At 42.8% G+C, this 25,042-nt stretch overlaps 1 protein-coding gene across 1 annotated transcript in view; it reads left to right on the top strand.

The window, feature by feature from the left end:
* LOC126100294 (putative fatty acyl-CoA reductase CG5065) overlaps positions 1-25,042 on the top strand; it is a 282,092-nt gene that overhangs the window by 245,063 nt on the left and 11,987 nt on the right. The window contains exon 9 of the mRNA XM_049910901.1: positions 30-287. Coding sequence (XP_049766858.1) covers positions 30-287 — 258 coding nt within the window. The remainder of the gene's footprint in view (positions 1-29; positions 288-25,042) is intronic.

The following is a 25,042-nucleotide window of genomic DNA, read 5'->3' as shown; positions in this document are numbered from 1 at the left end:
AGAGCGTGACGGCTGTCGGTCTGTTGCAGCATGGTGCGCGTGCAGAAGAAGCTGTCGCGCGCCGTCTCGTGCCTGGAGTACTTCACGACGCGCGAGTGGCGCTTCTCGTGCGAGAACGTGCGCCAGCTGCTGGGCAAGCTGCGCGGCGCCGACGCCACCAACTTCGCCTTCGACGTGTCCGCCGTCGATTGGCGCCACTACTTCGAGCAGTACGTGCTGGGCACGCGCCGCTTCATCCTCAAGGAAGACCCCAGCACCTTCCCCACAGCCCGCAGCCACCTCAGGAGGTGCGTGCCCACAAACCACTTACCGTATTTTACGGACCATAAGATGCATTTTTTCTTCGAAAAATAGCGTCCGTAATTCAGGTGCGTCTTATACTCGAAATTAATTTAAAAATGTCCAGTGTGCGATTTAAAATTCTCGACAGCCTTGAAAACGGCCATACCTAGGTATTACAATTATGAACAACTTAAACTGGAAGGAACACATAGAAAATGTTATGGGGAAGGCTAACCAAATACTGCGTTTTATTGGCAGCACACTTAGAAAATGTAACAGACCTACTAAGGAGACTACCTACACTACGCTTGTCCGTCCTCTTTTAGAATACTGCTCACCAGATAGGACTGAAGGAGTACATCGAAATAGTTCAAAGAAAGGTAGCACGTTTTGTATTATCGCGAAATATGGGAGAGAGTGTCACAGAAATGATACAGGATTTGGGCTGGTCATCATTAAAAGAAGGCTTATTTCGTTGCGACGGAATCTTCTCACGACATTCCAATCACCAACTTTCTCCTCCGAATGCGAAGATATTTTGTTGACACCGACCTACATAGGGAGGAACGATCACCGCGATAAAATAAGCGAAATCAGAGCTCGTACGGAAAAATATAGGTGTTCATTCTTTCCGCCCGCTATACGAGATTGGAATAATAGAGAATTGTGAAGATGGTTCGATGAACCCTCTGCCAGGCATTTAAATGTGATTTGCAGAGTATCCATGTAGATGTAGATGTACGAGGTGCATTCAAGTTCTAAGGCCTCCGATTTTTTTCTCCGGACTGGAAAGAGATAGAAACATGCGCATTGTTTTAAAATGAGGCCGCGTTCATTGTCAATACGTCCCAGAGATGGTACCACCGTACGGCAGATGGAATTTTACCGCCAGCGGCGAGAATGAGAACTGTTTTAAATACTTAAAATGGCGACGTTTTCCTTACTTGAACAGCGTGCAATCATTCGTTTTCTGAATTTGCGTGGTGTGAAACCAATTGAAATTCATCGACAGTTGAAGGAGACATGTGGTGATGGAGTTATGGATGTGTCGAAAGTGCGTTCGTGGGTGCGACAGTTTAATGAAGGCAGAACATCGTGTGACAACAAACCGAAACAACCTCAGGCTCGCACAAGCCGGTCTGATGACATGATCGAGAAAGTGGAGAGAATTGTTTTGGGGGATAGCCGAATGACTGTTGAACAGATCGCCTCCAGAGTTGGCATTTCTGTGGGTTCTGTGCACACAATCCTGCATGACGGCCTGAAAATGCGAAAACTGTCATCCAGGTGGGTGCCACGAATGCTGACGGACGACCACATGGCTGCCGTGTGGCATGTTGCCAAGCAATGTTGACGCACAACGACAGCATGACTGGGACTTTCTTTTCGTCGGTTGTGACAATGGATGAGACGTGGATGCCATTTTTCAGTCCAGAAACAAAGCGCCAGTCAGCTCAATGGAAGCACACAGATTCACCGCCACCAAAAAAATTTCGGGTAACCGCCAGTGCTGAAAAAATGATGGTGTCCATGTTCAGGGACAGCGAGGGCGTAATCCTTACCCATTGCGTTCCAAAGGGCACTACGGTAACAGGTGCATCCTACGAAAATGTTTTGAAGAACAAATTCCTTCCTGCATTGGAACGAAAATGTCCGGGAAGGGCTGCGCGTGTGCTGTTTCACCAAGCAAACGCACCCGCACATCGAGCTAATGTTACGCAACAGTTTCTTCGTGATAACACTTTTGAAGTGATTCCTCATGCTCCCTACTCACCTGACCTGGCTCCTAGTGACTTTTGGCTTTTTCCAACAATGAAAGACACGCTCCGTGGCCGCACATTCACCAGCCGTGCTGCTATTGCCTGAGCGATTTTCCAGTGGTCAAAACAGACTCCTAAAGAAGCCTTCGCCGCTGCCATGAAATCATGGCGTCAGCGTTGTGAAAAATGTGTACGTCTGCAGGGCGATTACGTCGAGAAGTAACGCCAGTTTCACCGATTTCGGGTGAGTAGTTAATTAGAAAAAAAATCGGAGGCCTTAGAACTTGAATGCACCTCGTAGATGGAGATATTCGATGCCGCTCAAATCTATCTGGCAACACTGGATTCAACTGGCAGCAGCTCGCCACCGATGCGACGAACATGAGTTGTGGGGATTCACAAGCTAGCTGACACTGTCTCCCTCCCGCCCCATCATCACAGACCCAAAACACTGTGTAGCTTGCGATGCGTCATTGCAGTCTACAGTGCCAGTAACCTGAACCAACAGTGATATTTGTTGTCGCAATACAGTACAACATTTTTGTTAGTAGCTAATTTCGTAATGGACAAAAATAAAAGTTATATGATGTGGGCTGTAAACTTAAAGCAATAGCATATGCAGAAGAACATAGGAAGAGAGTAGCTTAGCAGCATTTAGTCCCTCCACCTACAGAAAAAGCGATTCGCGATTGGCGGGTTAGTAAAGAAGAAATAAAAAAAATGAGGGAGACTAAATGTGCAAATAGAGGACTGAATGCAAAATGGCCAAAACTAGAATATGACGTATCGAAATGGATGCAAAGACAGCATCAGAGCAGCCGCGGTGGCCGAGCGTTTCCAGGCGCTTCAGTCTGGAACCGCGCGGCTGCTACGGTTGTGCCTCGGGCACGGTTGTGTGAGATGTCCTTAGGTTAGTTATGTTTAAGTAGTTCTAAGTTCTAGGTGACTGATGACCTCAGATGTTAAGTCCCATAGTGCTCAGAGCCATTTGAATCATTTTTTGAACAGCATCTAAATGGCAATTGAATTAATAAAAAAACGTTCAAATGCACCCTCGTAAGCTAGCGCTGCAGTGGAGCTTAGCAGACTAACTAAACTTAATCAGTGATCATTTTCAAGTGCAACACAATGCCAAAACCTTCTGAAATACCGCCAGTGTTGTTGTTAACGTACATGACAAGGATTAGATGGACGAGGCTGGTATGAGATTATGGATTAACAAAGTTGTGGGAGAGAAGGAAAGGTGCTAGATGATAAGAAAAATTCGTGAAAGAGAAATTGAGGCAGGGAAATATAGGGCATGTTGTTATTCCGGGAGGACTCACATCACAATTGCAACCTCTTGATGTCTCCATAAAAATACCATTTAAAGCGTATATGAGAGGGGAATCGAAGAGCTGGATGATGCATGAAACCCAACATGAATTCACGCCGAAGGGAGCTTTAAAACGCCTTACTATGAAACAAGTGTGTCGGTGGATAAAACAGTCGAAGTCTAGAGTGAGAAAAGCCATTATTGTTAAATCTTTCAAGAAAAACGACATAAGTAACACTCTCGATGGCAGTGAAAACCATTTTATACATAAAGAGGACGACAATGACGACAAAGAGGAAGAAGAAGAACAAGAAGAAAGTTCAGATGACGATTTACAGGGATTTTACAGGTCATTTCGGTTTCATATACTACGAATTTGTTTAGTCTGGCTTTGCAGTCTAATAGTAAAAATGGTAAAAACGTTATTTAAAACAAGAAATGCTTAAAAGTTACGGTGCTTCTTATAGTTTGTAGAGTCTTACAGCCCGTAAAAAACGGCAAGGCGAACATCAGACCTGTTAATCACGGATTTTGATGAGTGTTTGATATTTTGTAGAAGAATCTGCCCTGAATGTCTGGATAGCGGATTCTTATGCGACTGTCCCTAGTTTCCGAGAAAATCGAGTTCGAAGTTTTATGCGTACCTGGTACACTGAAGTAAGTCATGCGATGTCTCCTAATATCGTGTCGGACCTCCTTTTACCCTGAGTAGTGCAGCAACTCGACGTGCCATGGACTCAACAAGTCGTTGGAAGTTCTTTGCAGAAATACTAAACCATGCTGCATCTGCAGCTGTCCATAATTGTAAAAGTGTTGTCGATGCAGGATTTTTTGTACGCACTGACCTCCTGATTATGTCCCATAAATGGTTAATGGGATTCATGTCGGGCGATCTGGGTGGCCAAATCATTCGCTCGAATTGTACGGAATAACTTCAAACCATTCTCGACCAATTATGACCCGGTGATATGGTGCATTACCACACATAAAAATTCCATCGATATTTGGGAACATGAAGTTCATGGATGTTTGGAAATGGTCTCCAACATAACCATTTCGAGTCAATGGTCGGTTCATTTGGACCAGAGGACCCAGTCCATGAACTCAACAAGTCGTTGAAAGTCCCTTGCAGAAATACTAAGCCATCTGCCTCTACAGCTGTCCATAATTGCGAAAGTGTTGTCGATGCAGGATTTTTTGTACCAACTGACCTCCCGATTATGTCCCATAAATGTTCAATGGGATTCATGTCGGGCGATGTGGGTGGCCAAATCATTGGCTCGAATTGTGCGGAATATTCTTCAAACCATTCTGGAGCAATTATGACGCAGTGACATGGTGCATTATCATAGATAAAAATTCCATCGATGTTTGGGAACATGAAGTTCATGGATGGCTGAAAATGGTCTCCAACATAACCATTTCCAGTCAATGATCGGTTCATTTGGACCAGAGGACCCAGTCCATTCCATGCAAACACAGCCACCATCAGCTCATACAGTGTCTTGTTGACAATTTGTGCCCGTGGCTTCATGGTGTCTGCGCCACACTCGAATCCTACCATCATCTCTCGCCAACAGAAGCAGAGACTCATCTGACCACCTCGTCGTTTTTCGGTCGTCTAGGATTCAACCGGTATGGTGACAAGCCCAGATAAAGCGATGGAGGTGACGCCGTGCTGTTAGCAAAATCACTCGTGTCGATCGTCTGCTACCAGAACCCTGCTGCAGTAGCCCATTAACGCCAAAGTTGGCCGCTCTGTGTTAACGGGTAAGTTCTCGTACGGCCCACATTGATTTCTGCGGTTACTTGACGCAGTGTTACCTGTCTGTTAGCGCTAACAACTCCACGCAAACGCCGCTGCTCTCGGTCGTTAAGTAAACACCGTTGGCCACTGCGTTGTCGGTGGGAAAGGTAATACCTGAATTTTGATATTCCCGGCACACTCTTGACACTGTGGATCTCGGAATATTGAATTCCCCAACGGTTTCCGAAATGGAATGTCCCATGCGACAACTTGAATTACCATTCCGCCCCGACCGGTGTGGCCAAGCGGTTCTAGGAGCTATAGTCTGGAACTGCGCGACCGCTACGGTCGCAGGTTCGAATCCTGCCTCGGGCATGGATGTGTGTGATGTCCTTAGGTTAGTTAGGTTTAAGTAGTTCTAAGTTCTAGGGGACTGATGCCCTTACAAGTTAAGTCCCATAGTGCTCAGAGCCATGTGAACCAGCCATACCATACCGCGTTCAAAATTTGTTAATTCGCGTCTTGCGGCGATAATCACGAAAACCTTTTCATATGAATCACCTGAGTACAAATGAAGCTCCGCCAATGCACTGCCCTTTTATACCTTGTGTACGCATTACTACAGCCATCTGTTCATGTGCTTATCGCTATCCCATTACTTTTGTCACCTCATTCTATACCTGTAACGTTAACCACGATTCTACCAAACAAGCGTAGCGCAGCAGTTAAAGTTACTAAACCGGAAGGTACGTCTTCATATCCTGCTCCGTGCACTTGTTTTTCAATTTCATCGTACAGAATATCATTAAACAGTACACTTCATTCAGAATTATTCAAAAATAGTCATTTCCGCCATAGTAATTTCGTTAATAAAGCAATCATAACAGCACACTTTCTTCAAATGTGTTTACGTTTGTGGTTGTAGTTGAAATTCCAAACATTTTGACAACGTTCGCTTTCTGCGTTTTCTAGACCTAACCGCACTTTTTGTTGTCCCTTCTCCCATTATTGGAATCCCAGTCTCTGTAAAACACCGACTGGCTTTAATTGCCAGCATCACTTGTGTTGCAGTGTGTGTCAAAAGAGTACAGTGAAACGGATAAAGCAAGAGCTTCTACAGAAGGACAGCCGAAAGAAGACCCATAAGGAAGTAGAGCGGTGTGATGAGCAGTCGAAGGGCGAATTCACTACCGCCATCAAATAGCATGAAAAGCCGCTAGCCAGCTATTCAGGGCAAGTCCCTCTACGTCATACCTAAGCTTTATCAAAATCCTTCATTAACAGGTTTGACGGTTCTCTTGTCAGGTATTTACTCATCCGTGGATCATTTACAAAATTGAAATACGTTAGCAAGCGAGAAGGTGAGAGTGATAGGGTGCCAGACCACAAAGACCATAACACTTTACTCACAAAGAGACTGCAGGCAATCAGATTTCTGTGATTTTTTTATATTTATGCTACGTTCAGAGCTCAAATATTAGTCCAACAAAGAAGTTCAATGCAATTCTAACAATTTCTCAATAAAATCGATTTTGAAATTTTCCGAGCATCTTTAATTCTGTAATTTGCTGCCTATTTCGTCGTTTGCCCATATGGCTCTATGGTAGAATGTTCACTTACAGCATTGGTGGCCTGGGTTCGATTCGTAAAATATATAAAGATGAAAAAAAAACATTAGCGCCCTAGAATGGTAATGGAAGTGTCGTTTCGGTCTCTTTTTGTGTTCAGATGTAATACTTCCGTCATTTAAATATAAAACTAGCTGAACAAACTGGTATTGCGCTGGTATTCATTTTTCCAATTTTCTATTAGAAACAAAAACAAAAAAAATGATCCGTGTTTGTAGCGTAATACGGAAAACATTGCATTTCCATATATTCGTGAAAATACATTTAAAATTATGAAACAGTCATACAAAGAAATATGCATATGTACAAATTTGTTAGTACAGTATGCAAATCAAAAGTTATGGTATGTAAAAAACGAATTCTCTGTAATGTTTATTTAAATCAGAACTTCATAATAAACTTTATTTCTAGAAACATGTCCCGGCATCTGGGCGCAGCTGTTTCGCGATTCTACAAAACGATTTTGTTAACATCTGTGCGGCAATCCTCTTCATAACACCATTGACGGCTATTGTTTTCGCTTACAGTCCTTTGCGCTTCGCAGTTGAAAGCTGTCAAAAGCGCTGCCAGGTATCAAGGATTTCCTTAAGTTGACTTGACAGTAGTAGGGTTTCAGAAGTAAAGAACAAATGTATTAAATTTTTATGCAAGTCGCGGCATTTTTCCCCGCATCTAGATATTTATGATTTCATATCTCTTGAACTATATATCGTACAATGTCTAGGTACATTCAGTGGTATATGTGGATACTGTATGCCAAATTTACTGCGAATAGAACGAGTAGCACAGAAGTAATAAATTTAAACGTCGCGCATGATGCCTCAGTTTTTGACGCATCTCACTGTTTATGACGTTATATCTCCTGAACTATGATAGGTAGGTGGTTTTACACTCAAACTGATCGTTGCCTGGCAGCAAGGGACTTGCGTACCTAGTCTGGTCGAAATCGGTCTAGTGTGTGTTAAGGGACGTGTGCCAAGTTTGGTTGAAATCGGTCCAATGGCGCACACACACACTATCGGCTGGCATTAGGAGCTTTACTATACTTCTATACTTTCAATCGAATCAGTCGTCGTCGTCGTCGTCGTCGTCGTCCCCCCGCCCCGCCCCGGCCCCACCCACGATTATTTAAAGAATCGAACTCCCATGTGTAAAACAGCTTAAAACATCTGATTGCAAATCAGTTAATGTGTTAAATATTTGAAGTTAAATATGTAAACGCGTTATGGTCGAAGACGCAAAACGCTAATTATGTTGGTTTTATTGGCCGGCCGGTGTGGCCGAGCTTTTAAAGTCCAATAATGTTACAGCAAAGGCGATTTTAGCTGAAAGACGGAAATATGAAAGGAAAAATAACATAGAAACTAAATATGCTGGAATAGCAAGAAATGTGGTCTGGAAAAACATGAGTAGTGATGTTCTTTCGTCTGACGTGAGAACAACGTGGTACAAGGTAGTTAATAACATCATCAGCACTAATGAGTGTCTCTTTGCCATCGGTTTAAGTGACACTAACCTCTGCAGCAAATGCAACCTCGTTGATAGTGTGCCTCATCGTTATACATATGGAGATCGGATTATGATCTGGAGGTGGACCAGGGAGAAAATTGCTCAAATAACAAGAACTTCAGCAAACAATGTACCGACTAACATTTTCTTCAGACCAGAGGAAAGTTACTACCCTCAGGCAAAAAATAACGCAGTGATTTGGTTAATGTGCAAATATACAAGTTATGTTTTTAACAATATTGGGAGCGATGAACATATTGAATACAAGATGTATATGGAAAATGAATTCGAAAAACTACTTAAATATCAGAATCACAATAAGAAATATGGTAACATGCTCCGAATTGTCTTCAACAGAAATGGGTATAGGTTAGGAACTGGATTCCTAGTAGAGAGGGAATGGGTTGGACCACGTTCCCGACCCTAACCTCACCTGCAAGTCACACATGAAAGATAAATCAGTAGTGCAGCAGATACAAGAATATGGCGACAAACATCTGGTGTCTGATATAAAGGAAGATCTTGAACTCCCTATGGATGCGTTTAGAAGGCTCGGACTGACAAAAAATAACAAGGTAGCGAAGGATTATGTGATGTCGCTGTTCGGGACTGCTCTTCTGTCCACGTAATTTACCCTGGAAGGAACACACATCAAGGATTTACTGAATGATTAATTTGGGTCTGGGAAATGATGATGAGGAACCTCAGGCTGCAGAAGAAGGAAAAGTGCATGCTGAACTGCCACCAGTTGAAGGTGACAATGAAGGTGCTAAATTGTGCTACTGCTGAAGACTCATTCTTTGAATGCTGTAATTTATGACTGCAATTATCTGTCACCTGATTTATGTCATTTCATTGTAGCCATTTTAGTTATTGTTTTTGTGGAATAAAAAAAATGCAGTTCTAGGCGCTTCAGTCTGGAACCGCGCGACTGCTACGGTCGCAGGTTCGAGTCCTTCCTCGGGCATGGATGTGTGTGATGTCCTTAGGTTAGTTAGGTTTAGGTAGTTCTAAGTTCTAGGGGACTGATGACCTCAGATGTTAAGTCCCATAGTGCTCAGAGCCGTTTTGTTGGTTTTATTAATTTAGGATAAGTGTAGTCTGGCTAAACTGCGCTTCGTTTTAAGAAAGGCTAGTTTTTCACGCATGTCAATGTTATGTCTCCTAAGGTACGTGTCGTTCAACGATATAATCCTACAGGTACATCCAGTACTGTAGAACACGGCACCAGTATGTTCCAAAATGCTGCGCACGAAAATGCATTTTCCAGGGGGTCATGTCCTGGGTTCTATTGATCACAGAGATAAGGGATCAAGTGCTTTGAGTATCCCTTGACCCAGCGACAATTTTTATATGTATCGGAAGAACGGGCATACTACAGCTATGCTACAGTACAGGGTCTAAATCAAAACATTACACTCTTCGTCCAACCCAGGAAAATTGGTTGCTTTGCGTTAGGTGTGGTCTAGGGTGGAGCTTAGGTGGCTTATAAAAGCATCATTTCTTCATGGACGACTCTGACAGAGAGTGAAATTTTGGAAAAGCTTTGAAATTATGCGTAACATTTGTTCGGCGTCAGTAAGTACTCTCTTCCTTAAATTATGGCTGAATATAATCTAGGTAATTCTAAATTCTTTTAGACTATGTCCGGCTTATGTAAACAGATGTGCTGCTGTGTTTTTGTGATGTAACAATCATCTATGAGCGATATATTTTGGACATGATCTTTTGCACAAGGCGCTCTACGTTTTTAAATATTTTAATTATGATAAACCTTTTATAACGTGCCCATTTTTATCCACGTGACAACTTGACGTGACGTTCATCGTAAAGTGAGAACGTTTTCAGAACCAAAAGAATTTTATGGTCTGTAAATACACAGTTCCGTTTCCGGTTTTTCTAAAGCAAAACTAAAACTTTTATCTTAAATGTTACGTCTTACCTCATGTTATGAGACATACTCCATGTATATGCATTTTTTACAGGCCTAAAGATAACAGCACAGTCTATCGAAACCGGCTGTCTCAAATAAAGAAATATTTTATGCGATCTAGGCTGTTGAATGTTTTTAGATGAATTTGTAGCTGTCTAAGTTTGACGTGAGATCATTGGTTTGCTGGCACACCATGTTCAGTGGTACGAGATTGCTTCGGAGTTGTAATGCGATCCTTGCCGTTGTTTTCGGCTGTAATTGCCAGGGTAGTGTGGCGTTTGCGAATTTCGGTGGGGTCCGCATCAACTAGCATGCAGAGACGCAAAATGCTATGTATTGACAAGAATGACTCAGCAAGGTGACTCACTTTGTGCATTTTGTTTCCTGTTGATCATCCTGCAAATCAATTTTTATTCAGCTGAATTTTCTAAAATATCGTTAGTGCGTGTTCTAATCATTCTGTTTCACTGGTGTTTCGCTACCATTGAACCGAAGTCTGTCGTTTGCTTTGACTGCAAATGAAACTATGAGACGTTCCATTTTACATTCTCAAATACTGTTACTCTATGTCACTGCTTCTGCCCATGTTGTCAGGATCAAAGGCCCGCTGCTGACAGGACGAACTTCCCGTTCGGTGTTAGCTTTAATCGTAGATGCAACATGAATAAAACAGGCTGTACACGCCCTTCCCTAATAACATTGAAATGAGCGCAGCAATAAACTATTCCGCCCACTGCTATTAAGAAAGTCATTGGCGACACGCGAATCGCAGCATACTGAATATTTCGCATGATTTACTGAATTTTTTTGGAGATTCGCTCCGCTTTCCAGAGAATGATATATGTGTATCTTAACAATATGATCATTATTCACGAATCTCGACGTGCATTTGACTTTAATGCTCTTGTTTTTCATACTGCTACCTTATATCGGCTTCTAAAAAAAAAAAAAAAAAAAAAAAAAAAAAAAACACCAGACGCTCGCAATAAATCGTTCCTACCTCCATACCTCAATCTGTACTCTGTAAGTGGCGAGTGGCGTTCAATAAGCAATGCAATACATCTACTCTGAAAGCAGGTAAGTTTTATTCAGGATTCAAATACATTATATCATTCCCTATTATTTTGGTTACAAATCGCTATTTTTCAACATAATCTCCGTTCACTGCGACGGCCCCATAGCAAATTCTGCATTTTTAAGAGAACTTGCCGAGGAAAAAATGTGTTGCATTACTAACTGAACGCCGCTAGTATCTTAAGGTGTACATTGTGCAGTGTACCAGAATCATATACTCCACTTTCCTGTTGGATTCGTGGTTGTTAAGCAGGCAGGATTGTCGGCACCACTCTGAAGACGCCAGAATTTCACGGTGATGGTCATTGTGTCTTGGAATACAAAAAAATGGTTCAAATGGCTCTGAGCACTATGGGACTTAACTGCTGTGGTCATAAGTCCCCTAGAACTTAGAACTACTTAAACCTAACTAACCTAAGGACATCACACACATCCATGCCCGAGGCAGGATTCGAACCTGCGACCGTAGCGGTCGTGCGGTTCCAGACTGTAGCGCCTTTAACCGCTCGGCCACTCCGGCCGGCTCTTGGAATACACGCTTTGAAATTCTGAAGGTTGCAGAGATAAAATGCAGAGAGCGAAAGGTTATCTACAACCGAAAACTTTCTGTAGTTGTGAGAATCGAAGAATATGAGTCCAATAGTTAATTAGGGAGTGGGAAAGGGTTATTCAGTCTATACAATGAACAAATGGTAAAGGAAACCAAAGACAAATTGGGAAAGGGAATTAAAATTCACAGGGATGGAAATAAAATCGTTAATTTTTGCCAGTGACAATATTCTTTAGTCAGAGACTGCGAAACAATTGAAAGATGAGTTGAATGGAATGGACGTGTCTTGCAAATAAATTATAAAATAAGTATGAACGAAAGTAAAAAAAAGTAATGCAATGTAGTAAAATTAAATCAGGTGATGGTGCGGAAACTAGATTAGCAAATGAGACACTGAAAGTAGTGGACGTGTTGGGGAGCAAAATGACAAGATGGCAGAAACAAAAAGGGCTTAAAATATCAAGAAAAACCTCCGCAAGAAAGAGAAAAGAAAGCTTAGATCTCTCTCCTGTCAACTAGATAATGGTCGAAGATCGACGAATAGTATTTAGGAACAGATGGAACGAGAGAAAGCCATCACTTTCGTCGCTGAATTGCAGTTTTTAAGGATTCTACCAGTAAACCTGTGTCTGGTACCTGTCTGCCTGCCCGTTGCTAGATTGAAATGCCACCCCTAGCTCAGACGGATGCTCCTAGATACTTGACTGTTGTGACTGATTGCCGATGGAGCAATCAAACGATATGGGATCTCGATTATAGTGCAGAGTCTGTAGCCGAATCAAACAGTCGTCTTGACATAATATTTCAGTGGTGCGTCTGGCCGTAGTCGTCGGGTACGAACGCTGCTTACTAAATCTCACCGGAATTCATTCGTATTCACTCACTCACTCAACAGGTCTTGTTTACCCGCATCTGTTACTATGCATTGCATGCATCCTTGAGGTATTTGCTTGTTTTGACACCTCATGTGTTTGGAAAGTAACTTCTGACAAATACGAGGATTGGAACTTTAATAGTGGCAACAATTTATTTACAGCTCGTACAAAATAGATACGTGTTTCAAAGTTTTACTGACCTTAAAAGTAGTCACCAGCATTGTGTTTAACCCGTTGCCAGCCATGTGGAAGTCGTAGGACACTCTTAGCAGTGCCAGTTATGTTGACAGTTCGAGCGGCGCGGTCTATTGCCCGACGAATTTGTAGCAGTTCTGAAGCGAATGCCGTGAAGTGTATCCTTTTTTTTAGAAATGGAGTTGAACTCACGAGGGCTTAAGTCAGGGGAGTGCAGTAGATTGTACAGCACTTAGCAGCCCAATCAGTCAAACAAATCAGTAACAGCTTGCACTGTACGTGCTTGAGCATTGACCTGCAAAATGATGGTCGGGTCCTGCAGAAAGTGTCATCACTTCTGTCTCTATGCTGTTCATTTTGGGAACACAACCTACGACAGAAGTAATGACACTTTCTGCAAGACCTGACTATCATTTTGTAGGCCAGTGCTCAGGCAGGTACAGTGCAAGCTTTTACTGATTTGTTTGACTGATGGGGCTGCTAAGTGCTATACCATCTACTGCACTCCCCTGACTTCACGGCATTCGCTTCAGAACTGCTACAAATTCGTCGGGCAATAGACTGCGCCGCTCGAACTGTCAACACAAATGGCACTGCTAAGAGTATCCTACGACTTCCACATTGGTGGCAACAGGTTATACACAATGCTGGTGACTACTTTGAAGGTCAGTAAAACTTTGAAACACGTATCTATTTTGCACCATCTGTGAATAAATAGTTGCCACTATTAAATTTCCAACCCTCGTATCTTTCTACAACCGCGAAATTTTCTGCAGAGGTTGTCAACCTACCTTAAATTACCAACAACTGCCGTCTACGGTAACGGTTTCATCTGTAACAGAGAATCAAAGAACCTGCGAAAGAAATTGTCATTGCTGCCCTATAACGTGACATAGCTCCCGTGGTGAGAGCTGACAGAAACTATAGCGTGTGTGCCCAAGCCGGGAAAGACAAAAACAGTTTTTTTAATCAGATAAAACAAGACTCCACATTTTACTTACAGGATAGCCCTTGTCGCTGTTTGTAAAACTATCCGCTAGCCCAATTTCAATCGCTTCCTTTAACACGCAGAGCCAATAGCGAGACGCAGAAACAGCTATATATTTTAGTGTAATTCTTCAGACTTTTGCGGCAATCTGTTGAGATCTTGAAGTGTCGGGTATGATGAAGCTAACGAGTCACGTTGTCAAAATATCGTGCCCGGACGACTCTTATATTAGGCATGATACCCGGCACCTCAACAGTTCAACTGCCTAGTGAAAGTGCGGCCCGAATCAAGTATTCGTGCGGCCGCGGTTCTCAGCCATACTTTACAGTAACAATCATCAAGCAACAAACAGCCGAGTCCAAGAACGTCAGCCAGTGTTAACAGCTTCTTAAGAGTGTAGCTTTGCTGTCGATAACAAGCAAAAATAGTTACAGGGGCAGCAAAATTTTAAGATATGATTAATTTTACTTGGCGTCGCTGAATTCGCCCATGAATTGAGCAAAGCTGCCCGCATACGTCAGGGGCAGAGTTGTAGAAAACGGGACCGTTGCGGGGTTAAAGAATGTGAGAGGGGGAATGTCTCACTGTTTGTCTTTCAGTACTGACATCACACGGCCAAGGGAGCTGCGTACTAGGGCTGATGATTAAACATCGATATATCGATAATGCGTTAAGTAGCTATGGATATATGTCGCCAACATTTCTCACACGATATATCAATATCAAAGTGGCAATATCGAGTGCCGATATTTTTATTGTACATTATTTTTTCACAATTTTCGGTAAATACTTGAAGTTGTTCTTTTGAAACTGTAGTAGAACGGAGCTTTCATCACGTTCAGTCTTTCTCTTGACTGTTTGAAGCAAGTACATGTGGCACAAAAGAAGAAATCCAGTTGCACTGGGGGCGAGGGGAGGGGTGAATGGAATAACAGGATTTCCAGTGTGAAGAAATAGCACACGTGTGCGTTAAAAAACAATTTGTAACGCAACTAGTGTGCTATTTTATCACATCGGCGTTCTTCAAAAATAGTTGGTGAATTTGATGAACAAAACTTTGAATGACAAGACTGGTCTTTGCGGTGGGCGGAGACGCGTGAGGGGGAAATGGTGACGTAATGGGCGCTACCAACAGAAACTGCAACGTTTAGCTTCAGCACGCAGTTTTGACGCTACAGCTGCTAGGTCACTGACGTTGGCAGAAATGGAAAACCAGGAAGACGACATGAAGTACTCCGGACAAACCCGATATGTGACAAAACCGAACGACGGAACCATCGGAAACCTTTTATTGTGCCACTTACAGTTACCATTGTTAGCAAAGCGGTTATCGCCAAGCGTGAACGTGCATGGTTTTCTTTTCAATTGTTGCTCTAAGGGGATGGAGGGGGGGGGGGGGGAGGGAGAGGCAGGCTGCTACCTTGTAGATGTACAGAATATCTAAAAATAAATGAATACTTTAAATATACAGTTTAAAACCGGCAATATATTTACAATGTTCAGCGGATATTTTTATGGGCAGGTATGCCAATAACTTTCAGTCGATGTATCTATATTTTTAACGACACATTGAATCCGATAATTATACTTTTTAAATACCGCTGTATCGGATTTTTGATATTTTTAATAATATCAACAGTCGTACTTCATACCACTCAGATGCTATGGTATAAACTTTGACACAGAAGGAACATGGATTCGTTAATGTGAATTATAGAGGCGGTAATATCCAAATACGGTACATATTTTTAGTAAAGAATACGAGATTGAATGAAGGCTGTTGTCACACAACGCAATGAGCACGAGAAAAATTACAGTCGAAATAAACATTAGACCTAAACATTTTTGATTTTGTCTGATGTTGCATAATACTTTTAAATATAAGTACAATTACTGTTATTAATTAATCAACTGCTCATACAGGGAAAACAACATCTCGTCAGGCAATTACAGAGTTACGGCTTCCGAGACGCCGATCGTTGCAGCCATTTTAAACAGAACAGCCGACACGAAGTGTTCAGATCGGTGAATTGGGGGCAGACGACCAACTTAAGGCGCCCTTACTGTAATTTGTCTCATGGGGGCTCATAATACACTAATTCATACAGCTTACTAATTAATGTGGAGATCGGTTCATATGAGGCCCACAGTCGCGCCTCATAACGTCAGTGTTGGCTTCTGAGTAATGAAGTTTGACGACCACTGATCTAGCGCCTCACCATACGTCATTCTGGGTCCCTTGGTTAGACAGTGCTCTGCCACCGCAGGTTCTTTAGATTTTAGTGGCTATGGTGTGGTGATGTTTAATACATCTGTCGTGAACAGTGTGAATCGTCTGGCCACGTTTTGCCACGCTGGCAATGGATCCAGTAAATACCGGACTTCTTTGGTGCTAGATCCAAGAGAGAGCCAAGGAGAGTTTTAATCTTGGTTGCTGGACAGAGCAGAAATCTAACATTCGTTCCTCAACAAAAGTTTGGAATATTATCGTAAAAAGTTGTCTACGATATCAGAGGTCTCATTGATCCAGGCACTTCATGCATTATCCAGTTTGAGCCCATATGCTGGACGGTGTTTTCTACTGCCATGTCTTTTGGTTGTTTCCCAGTCATGTAAACATACTGCTGCCGCAGCGGAATACGGCAAGCAGTCCAGTATCAACAACAGCCTCGTTCAGTTTGTGTTCAGCACTGCAGTAACATGTCACGTAGAAGTATACAACACTTCGATAGAGCCAGAATACTGACTTTATATTCATCAGATCATAGACAGCAAGATGTTGCCGATATGTTACATGTCACTCAAAGTGGTGTGTCTAAGGTGTGGAGAAAGTACAGAGAGAGGGGAAATGTGAACGATAGACAACACCAATGTAGGATCGTTTCCTCCAACTGTCAGCTCACGGACGCCCAACATCGACTGCCAGAAATATTGGAAATGACTTCTCCCGGGTAACAGGGATTCATATCTCGGACCAAACAGTGAAAAGAGGATTGCATCACAGTGGTCATCATCCCAGAAGACTAATGAGAAGTTTTGAACTGAACCAATGGAACCGATGCAGTCGAAGGACCTGTGCTCTTGCACATCAACATTGGACCATTTCAGAATGGAGTAATGTCATGTTTGCTGATGAGAAGCGCTATACGGCAGCAGGAACTCCGATATGATCGGGAAGTCATTCCGTTTGCAGGAGGAAGTGTAATGTTCTGGACGGCATTAATGATGGGACTGCGGACCCCTCTTATTCCCACCTACGGTAATTTGACTGGTCCTGACATCTAAAAGAGGTCCTACAAACGATTGAAAAGCCCTACAGACGTGACGTCGCTGACAACTTCATCCTAGTCCATGACAATACAATACCGCACAGTACTTTTGCAGTGTCTCGGTGTCTTCAAAGATGCAATCAACCGAATGCATTGATTAACACAGTCCGCAGACACGAATCCAATTGAGCACGCATAGGACTGTTCAAGGTGGCCATTGCACAGAGTCCGAATCCACCTGACATGTTCAAGACTGGAATGAAATTTCCACTCTGCAGCGGAGTGTGCACTGATATGAAACTTCCTGCCAAATCAGAACTGTGCGACGGACCGAGACTCGAACTCGGGACCTTTGCCTTTCGCGGGCAAGTGCTCTACCACTGAGCTAACCCAGCACGACACACGACCCGTCCTCAAGTTTGGAAGGGACGGTCTTGAGTCGCGCTTGGGTAGCTCAGTGATAGAGCACTTGCCCGCGAAAGACAAAAGTCTCGATCCGGCACACAGTTTTTATCTGCCAGGAAGTTTAAATCTTCAAGACCTCACTGAAGCTGTCGTTGAGGGGTGGAGCCTCATACCACAAGATAAACTTGATGGTCTCATCCAGAGCATGCGTCACAGAGTGGAAGAACTCATCCGTGTGCGTGGAGGACGTACTCACTACTAAAGACTGCTAATCATCATCATGATAGAAAGATTTTCACTATTTTTGTTTTCAAGAAGTACACTTAGGAGAGAGCCTGCTTTGTTTTTTGTAATGATTTCTTGTAACTAACCAAAATCGTTCTTGTTTTCAGAAGTAATTATGTTTATTTTGTTAATAAAATATTGTACAAAACTCAATCAGTGTAATATAAGAAGTCATTGTGGTAAGTCTGTGATATTCCAAACATACGTTGAAGTGTGTATATTTTTAAAATCATTCCTATGGTTGAAGATACGCTTCCAGTTATGTGGTAGGAAAGCAACAGATATACAGGGAAATCCAAAAGGCAGTAACAGATGGTGTTGGACAACAACACGTCATTGACGCCGCATGAGAATCGTATACAAAATGAGCTGTAGTGAGAGAGGGAGTCAGATGCAATAACAGTTGCGACATGTTGACTTCACCAGAAAAGGCAAGCTGTGAAGCTTTACTTTGAGAACGGAGAACCCGCTACTGCAGCTTTACGAATCTGTAGCCATAAGAAGGGTATTCGAACGGGTAAAGGTCCTGAGACAAAGTCTGTGTGAAGAAACTAATCACGAAGTTCGAAGCCACGGGTCGTTTAGGTGATGACAACCTAGTGGGCCACCAGACACTAGTGCCACTGCTATTCGGACAGTTCAGGAAGGAATGGAGACTTTAGCGGGCTCATCTTCGCATGGTGAAGTGAGTGCTCATGAAGTCGCACGCCGCACCGCCATTCTACGCACTACTGTTTGGAGAGCACTAAGGGGTACACTCCAATAGTGTCCGTAAAAAAATCCAGCGTCATTACGAACCGTCAGCCGCAGTTTTTGCGACACTGAGATCATTGCGGTGTGGGCCCATCAAAAAATGTGGGAAGATGACGTATAGTTGTCTAAAATTTTGTGGACCAACAAAGTCTATTTCACACTCCGAAGGTCTGTCAACACCCACAACTGCAGAATTTGGTCTAACTAAAACCCTAAACTATCATGGATACCCCACTATATGACGAGAAAGCCACGGTATGTTGTGAATATACCACATCATTTGTGATCGGACACGTTTCCTTCGAGGAAATACTGGGTGCTGCTTTTCAAATCGTCAGCGTGACGGGTGCGAGGTACGCCTACATGTAACAGAATCACATCGTCCATAGCCCGGTTGATAAACACCTGCTGGAAGGTACGACTTTTGTGGAGGATGGCGCTCCACCCCATAATGCTAGATGTGTGAAAGACCTCTTGCGAAAATGAACAGGTGAGGATCGCGGGCTGAGCCGCAACTACCACCATGCTTGGCCTCACAGGTCCCCAGACCTAAATCCGTGTGATTATTAATTGTGGGTTTGCCTGGTGTCTACCGCGATTGTCCGACTTCATTAGAGGCGCTAAAAGACAACACCCGACGGCCGTTGGCAGTTTCTCGCAGTAGCTACTGATGTGCTGTACAGTACTGTTCACAACATTGTCCCTCGACTGTATTGTTGATGAAGGACGATCGACATGTTGAGCATTTGTTATAAAGAACGTCGTCTTTCCTAGAATTCAGTTGCTATGCTAATTACTGCTTTTGTATCTTATAAAGCGCCACCTGTTGCTCTTTTGTGCATTTTTGTTTGAATAAAACCCCATGTCATTTCAGGCACGTGTGTCAATTTTTATCTCTCTACCTACATCATTCCGTGAAGTATTAAATTTTCAAATGTTAACGGGTTTTTAGGTCATCCTGTACATGACTTCTACTGGTTCTGGTGAAGATCAAAACTCTAAACCGTGATGGATCTGTCATCGTATAAACTTCGCTTGAACACAAGCTTAAGGCGTTCTGGTTCTTGTGTCAAGATTTCCATGGCCCAAGGCCTCCTTACTATTGCCCTCAGGACCACTGCGTTTTAGTACGGTGTACGACAGCTCATCGCATGTTGATATCGGTCCATATGCGTTGGTTTTTTACAAGCACAGTGTCCCGGAATCCTATCACCCTTCCTACAGACCAGTATTCTTACCTAAAGAATGGAAAGTTGCACAAGTAACACCAAAACCCAAGAAAGGAAATATGAGTAATCCGCTAAATTACAGACCAATATCAGTAACGTCGATATACAGAAGGATTTTGGAACATATACTGTGTTCGAGCATTATGTATTACCTCGAAGAAAACGATTTATTGACAAATAGTCAGCACGGATTCAGAAAATATCATTCTTGATAAACACAACTAGTTCTTTATTCTTACGAAGAACGAATGCTATCGACAGGGGATGTCAAATGAATTCCATATTTTTAGATTTCCAGAAGACTTTTGACACCGTTCCTCAAAAGCTTCTTCTAACCAAAATCCGTGCCTATAGGGTATTGCCTCAGTTGCGCAAGTTGATTCGTGAATTCCTGCCAGAAAGGTCACAGTTCGTAGAAACTTACAGAAAGTCATCGAGTAAAACAGAAGTAATATCTGGTGCTCCCCAAGGAAGTGTTGTAGGCCCTCTGCGGCTCCTAATCTACATAAATGACATAGGAGCCATTCTGAGCAGCCCTCTTGGATGTTTGTAGATGATGCTGTCATTTACCGTATTGCAAAGTCATCAGATGATCAAACGAATTGCAAAATGGTTTAGACAATATATTTGCATTGTGCCAAAAGTGGCAATCGACTCTAAATAATGAAAAGTGTGAAGTTATCCACATCAGTACTAAAAAAAAACACTGAATTTGTGGTTACGCGGTACACAAAAGGCTGTAGATTCAACTAAAATACATAGGGATTAGTTATGAATAATTTAAATTGGAACCATCACATAGATAATGTTGTGGAGGAAGCAAACCAAAGACTGCGATTTATTGCCAGAACACTTACAGAATGAAACGTGACTACTAAACAGACTGCTTACACGACGCCTGTTCGCCCTCTTCAGGAGTACTCACGTGCAGTGTGAGATCTGCATCGGATGGGACTGACGGAGAACATTGAAAATGTTCAAAGAATGGCAGCTCTTTTGGTATTATCGCGGAATAGGGGAGGGAGAGACCGGCGGACATGATACGTGAATTGGGGGGGGGGAGGGGGAGGAGGCAATCATTAGAACAAATGCGTTTTTCGTTGCGACAGGATCTCTCGTGAAATTTCACGTCCGATTGCGAAAATATTCTTTTGGTGCCCACCTGCATAGGGCGAAATGGTCATCATGACAAAATAAGAGCAATCACAGCTCGCTCGGAAAGATTGATGCGCTCGTTGTTGCCGCGCATTTAGAGGCTGGAACGGTACAAAAATAGTTTAAAGTCGGTCCGATGAATCCTCTGCTAGGCACTTAATTATCAATTGTAGAGTAATCTTGTAGATATAGACGTAGATGACGGAGTGCATTGTCGTTCTGGTACAAACAACCACCGTTCCCACACTGATCCTCTACTGTACGCAGTGCACAATGCTTCCAAATGTGTTCATATCCTTCCACATTTAGCGCTTTCCTAAGCACAATAATGGGACCACAGCGTAACCATGAAAACCACCTCCTCCGTTCTAAACCGTTGGCATCACACATTATGTCAGGTAACGTTCTCCACGCATTAGCCAAACCTAAAATGTTCCATCTGATAGCCACAGGGTATAACGTGATTCGTCACTCGTTTCCCGTCATCCACTATCCAGTGGCGTCACTCCAGTGGAGGATACATATAGGAAGCACGCTGAAAGCGCGCTTCGTCCCCCCCCCCCCCCTCACCATCTCTCACTTGAGGAGCCGGCCGCATTGCCACCCGCGCCGCCCCCGCCAGTCAGTCCGTACGCTATTCGTTCGTTTGTTTCGCCAGTCGACTCGACCGAATCGAGTTATCGAGTAGTTGTTCTTTCCTATGTAACACTCGCGTCAGCGTCATCGTATTTTACACGTATCTGTCTGGCACATAGATAGATAACACATACCGTACCTACGAGAAAAGTCGCGACCATTCGACAATGAAGGAGGATCGACTTAACGGCTTAGCTCTGTTGAACATTCACCCTGACACTGATTGTCCTATTGACGATGAGATTTTAAAGTTCTTATTTTGATTCTCCACCCCATGAACCATGGACCTTGCCGTTGGTGGGGAGGCTTGCGTGCCTCAGCGATACAGATGGCCGTACCGTAGGTGCAACCACAACGGAGGGGTATCTGTTGAGAGGCCAGACAAACATGTGGTTCCGGAAGAGGGGCAGCAGCCTTTTCAGTAGTTGCAGGGGCAACAGTCTGGATGATTGACTGATCTGGCCTTGTAACATTAACCAAAACGGCCTTGCTGTGCTGGTACTGCGAACGGCTGAAAGCAAGGGGAAACTACAGCCGTAATTTTTCCCGAGGACATGCAGCTCTACTGTATGATTAAATGATGATGACGTCCTCTTGGGTAAAATATTCCGGAGGTAAAATAGTCCCCCATTCGGATCTCCGGGCGGGGACTACTCAGGAGGACGTCGTTATCAGGAGAAAGAAAACTGGCGTTCTACGGATCGGAGCGTGGAATGTCCCTTAATCGGGCAGGTAGGTTAGAAAATTTAAAAAGGGAAATGGATAGGTTAAAGTTCGATATAGTGGGAATTAGTGAAGTTCGGTGGCAGGAGGAACAAGACTTTTGGTCAGGTGATTACAGGGTTATAAATACAAAATCAAATAGGGGTAATGCAGGAGTAGGTTTAATAATGAATAAAAAAATAGGAGTGCGGGTTAGCTACTACAAACAGCATAGTGAACGCATTATTGTGGCCAAGATAGACACAAAGCCCATGCCTACTACAGTAGTACAAGTTTATATGCCAACTACCTCTGCAGATGATGAAGAAATAGATGAAATGTATGACGAGATAAAAGAAATTATTCAGGTAGTGAAGGGAGACGAAAATTTAATAGTCATGGGTGACTGGAATTCGTCAGTAGGAAAAGGGAGAGAAGGAAACATAGTAGGTGAATATGGATTGGGGGGAAGGAATGAAAGAGGAAGCCGCCTTGTAGAATTTTGCACAGAGCATAACTTAATCATAGCCAACACTTGGTTCAAGAATCATAAAAGAAGGTTGTATACCTGGAAGAATCCTGGAGATACTAAAAGGTATAAGATAGATTATATAATGGTAAGACAGAGATTTAGGAACCAGGTTTTAAATTGTAAGACATTTCCTGGGGCAGATGTGGATTCTGACCACAATCTATTGGTTATGAACTGCAGATTGAAACTGAAGAAACTGCAAAAAGGTGGGAATTTAAGGAGATGGGACCTGGATAAACTGAAAGAACCAGAGGTTGTAGAGAGTTTCAGGGAGAGCATAAGGGAACGATTGACAGGAATGGGGGAAAGAAATACAGTAGAAGAAGAATGGGTAGCTCTGAGGGATGAAGTAGTGAAGGCAGCAGAGGATCAAGTAGGTAAAAAGACGAGGGCTAATAGAAATCCTTGGGTAACAGAAGAAATATTGAATTTCATTGATGAAAGGAGAAAATATAAAAATGCAGTAAATGAAGCAGGCAAAAAGGAATACAAACGTCTCAAAAATGATATCGACAGGAAGTGTAAAATGGCTAAGCAGGGATGGCTAGGGGACAAACGTAAGGATGTAGAGGCTTGTCTCACTAGGGGTAAGATAGATACTGCCTACAGGAAAATTAAAGAGACCTTTGGAGAGAAGAGAACCACTTGTATGAATATCAAGAGCTCAGATGGCAACCCAGTTCTAAGCAAAGAAGGAAAGGCAGAAAGGTGGAAGGAGTATATAGAGGGTTTATACAAGGGCGATGTACTTGAGGACAATATTATGGAAATGGCAGAGGATGTAGATGAAGACGAAATGGGAGATAAGATACTGCGTGAAGAGTTTGACAGAGCACTGAAAGACCTGAATCGAAACAAGGCCCCGGGAGTAGACAACATTCCATTTGAACTACTGATGGCCTCGGGAGAGCCAGTCATGACAAAACTCTACCATCTGGTGAGCACGATGTATGAGACAGGCGAAATATCCTCAGACTTTAAGAAGAATATAATAATTCCAATCCCAAAGAAAGCAGGTGTTGACAGATGTGAAAATTACCGAACTATCAGTTTAATAAGTCACAGCTGCAAAATACTAACGCGAATTCTTTACAGACGAATGGAAAAACTGGTAGAAGCCGACCTCGGGGAAGATCAGTTTGGATTCCATAGAAATGTTGAACACGTGAGGCAATACTGACCTTACGACTTATCTTAGAAGAAAGATTAAGAAAAGGCAAACCTACGTTTCTAGCATTTGTAGACTTAGAGAAAGCTTTTGACAATGTTAACTGGAATACTCACTTTCAAATTCTGAAGGTGGCAGGGGTAAAATACAGGGAGCGAAAGGCTATTTACAGTTTGTACAGAAACCAGATGGCAGTTATAAGAGTCGAGGGGCATGAAAGGGAAGCAGTGGTTGGGAAAGGAGTAAGACAGGGTTGTAGCCTCTCCCCGATGTTATTCAATCTGTATATTGAGCAAGCAGTAAAGGAAACAAAAGAAAAATTCGGAGTAGGTATTAAAATTCATGGAGAAGAAGTAAAAACTTTGAGGTTCGCCGATGACATTGTAATTCTGTCAGAGACAGCAAAGGACTTGGAAGAGCAGTTGAACGGAATGGACAGTGTCTTGAAAGGTGGATATAAGATGAACATCAACAAAAGTAAAACGAGGATAATGGAATGTAGTCAAATTAAGTCGGGTGATGCTGAGGGAATTAGATTAGGAAATGAGAAACTTAAAGTAGTAAAGGAGTTTTGCTATTTAGGGAGTAAAAGAACCGATGATGGTCGAAGTAGAGAGGATATAAAATGACTGGCAATGGCAAGGAAAGCGTTTGTCAAGAAGAGGAATTTGTTAACATCCAGTATAAATTTAAGTGTTAGGAAGTCGTTTCTGAAAGTATTTGTATGGAGTGTAGCCATGTATGGAAGTGAAACATGGACGATAACTAGTTTGGACAAGAAGAGAATAGAAGCTTTCGAAATGTGATGCTACAGAAGAATGCTGAAGATAAGGTGGGTAGATCACGAAACTAATGAGGAGGTATTGAATAGGATTGGGGAGAAGAGAAGTTTGTGGCACAACTTGACTAGAAGAAGGGATCGGTTGGTAGGACATGTTTTGAGGCATCAAGGGATCACAAATTTAGCATTGGAGGGCAGTGTGGAGGGTAAAAATCGTAGAGGGAGACCAAGAGATGAATACACTAAGCAGATTCAGAAGGATGTAGGTTGC

Source organism: Schistocerca cancellata, chromosome 9, assembly GCF_023864275.1.
Source record: "Schistocerca cancellata isolate TAMUIC-IGC-003103 chromosome 9, iqSchCanc2.1, whole genome shotgun sequence".
Lineage (NCBI taxonomy): Eukaryota > Metazoa > Arthropoda > Insecta > Orthoptera > Acrididae > Schistocerca > Schistocerca cancellata.
The sequence above is the reverse complement of the archived record's forward strand: the minus strand, read 5'-3'. Positions and strand labels throughout refer to the sequence as shown.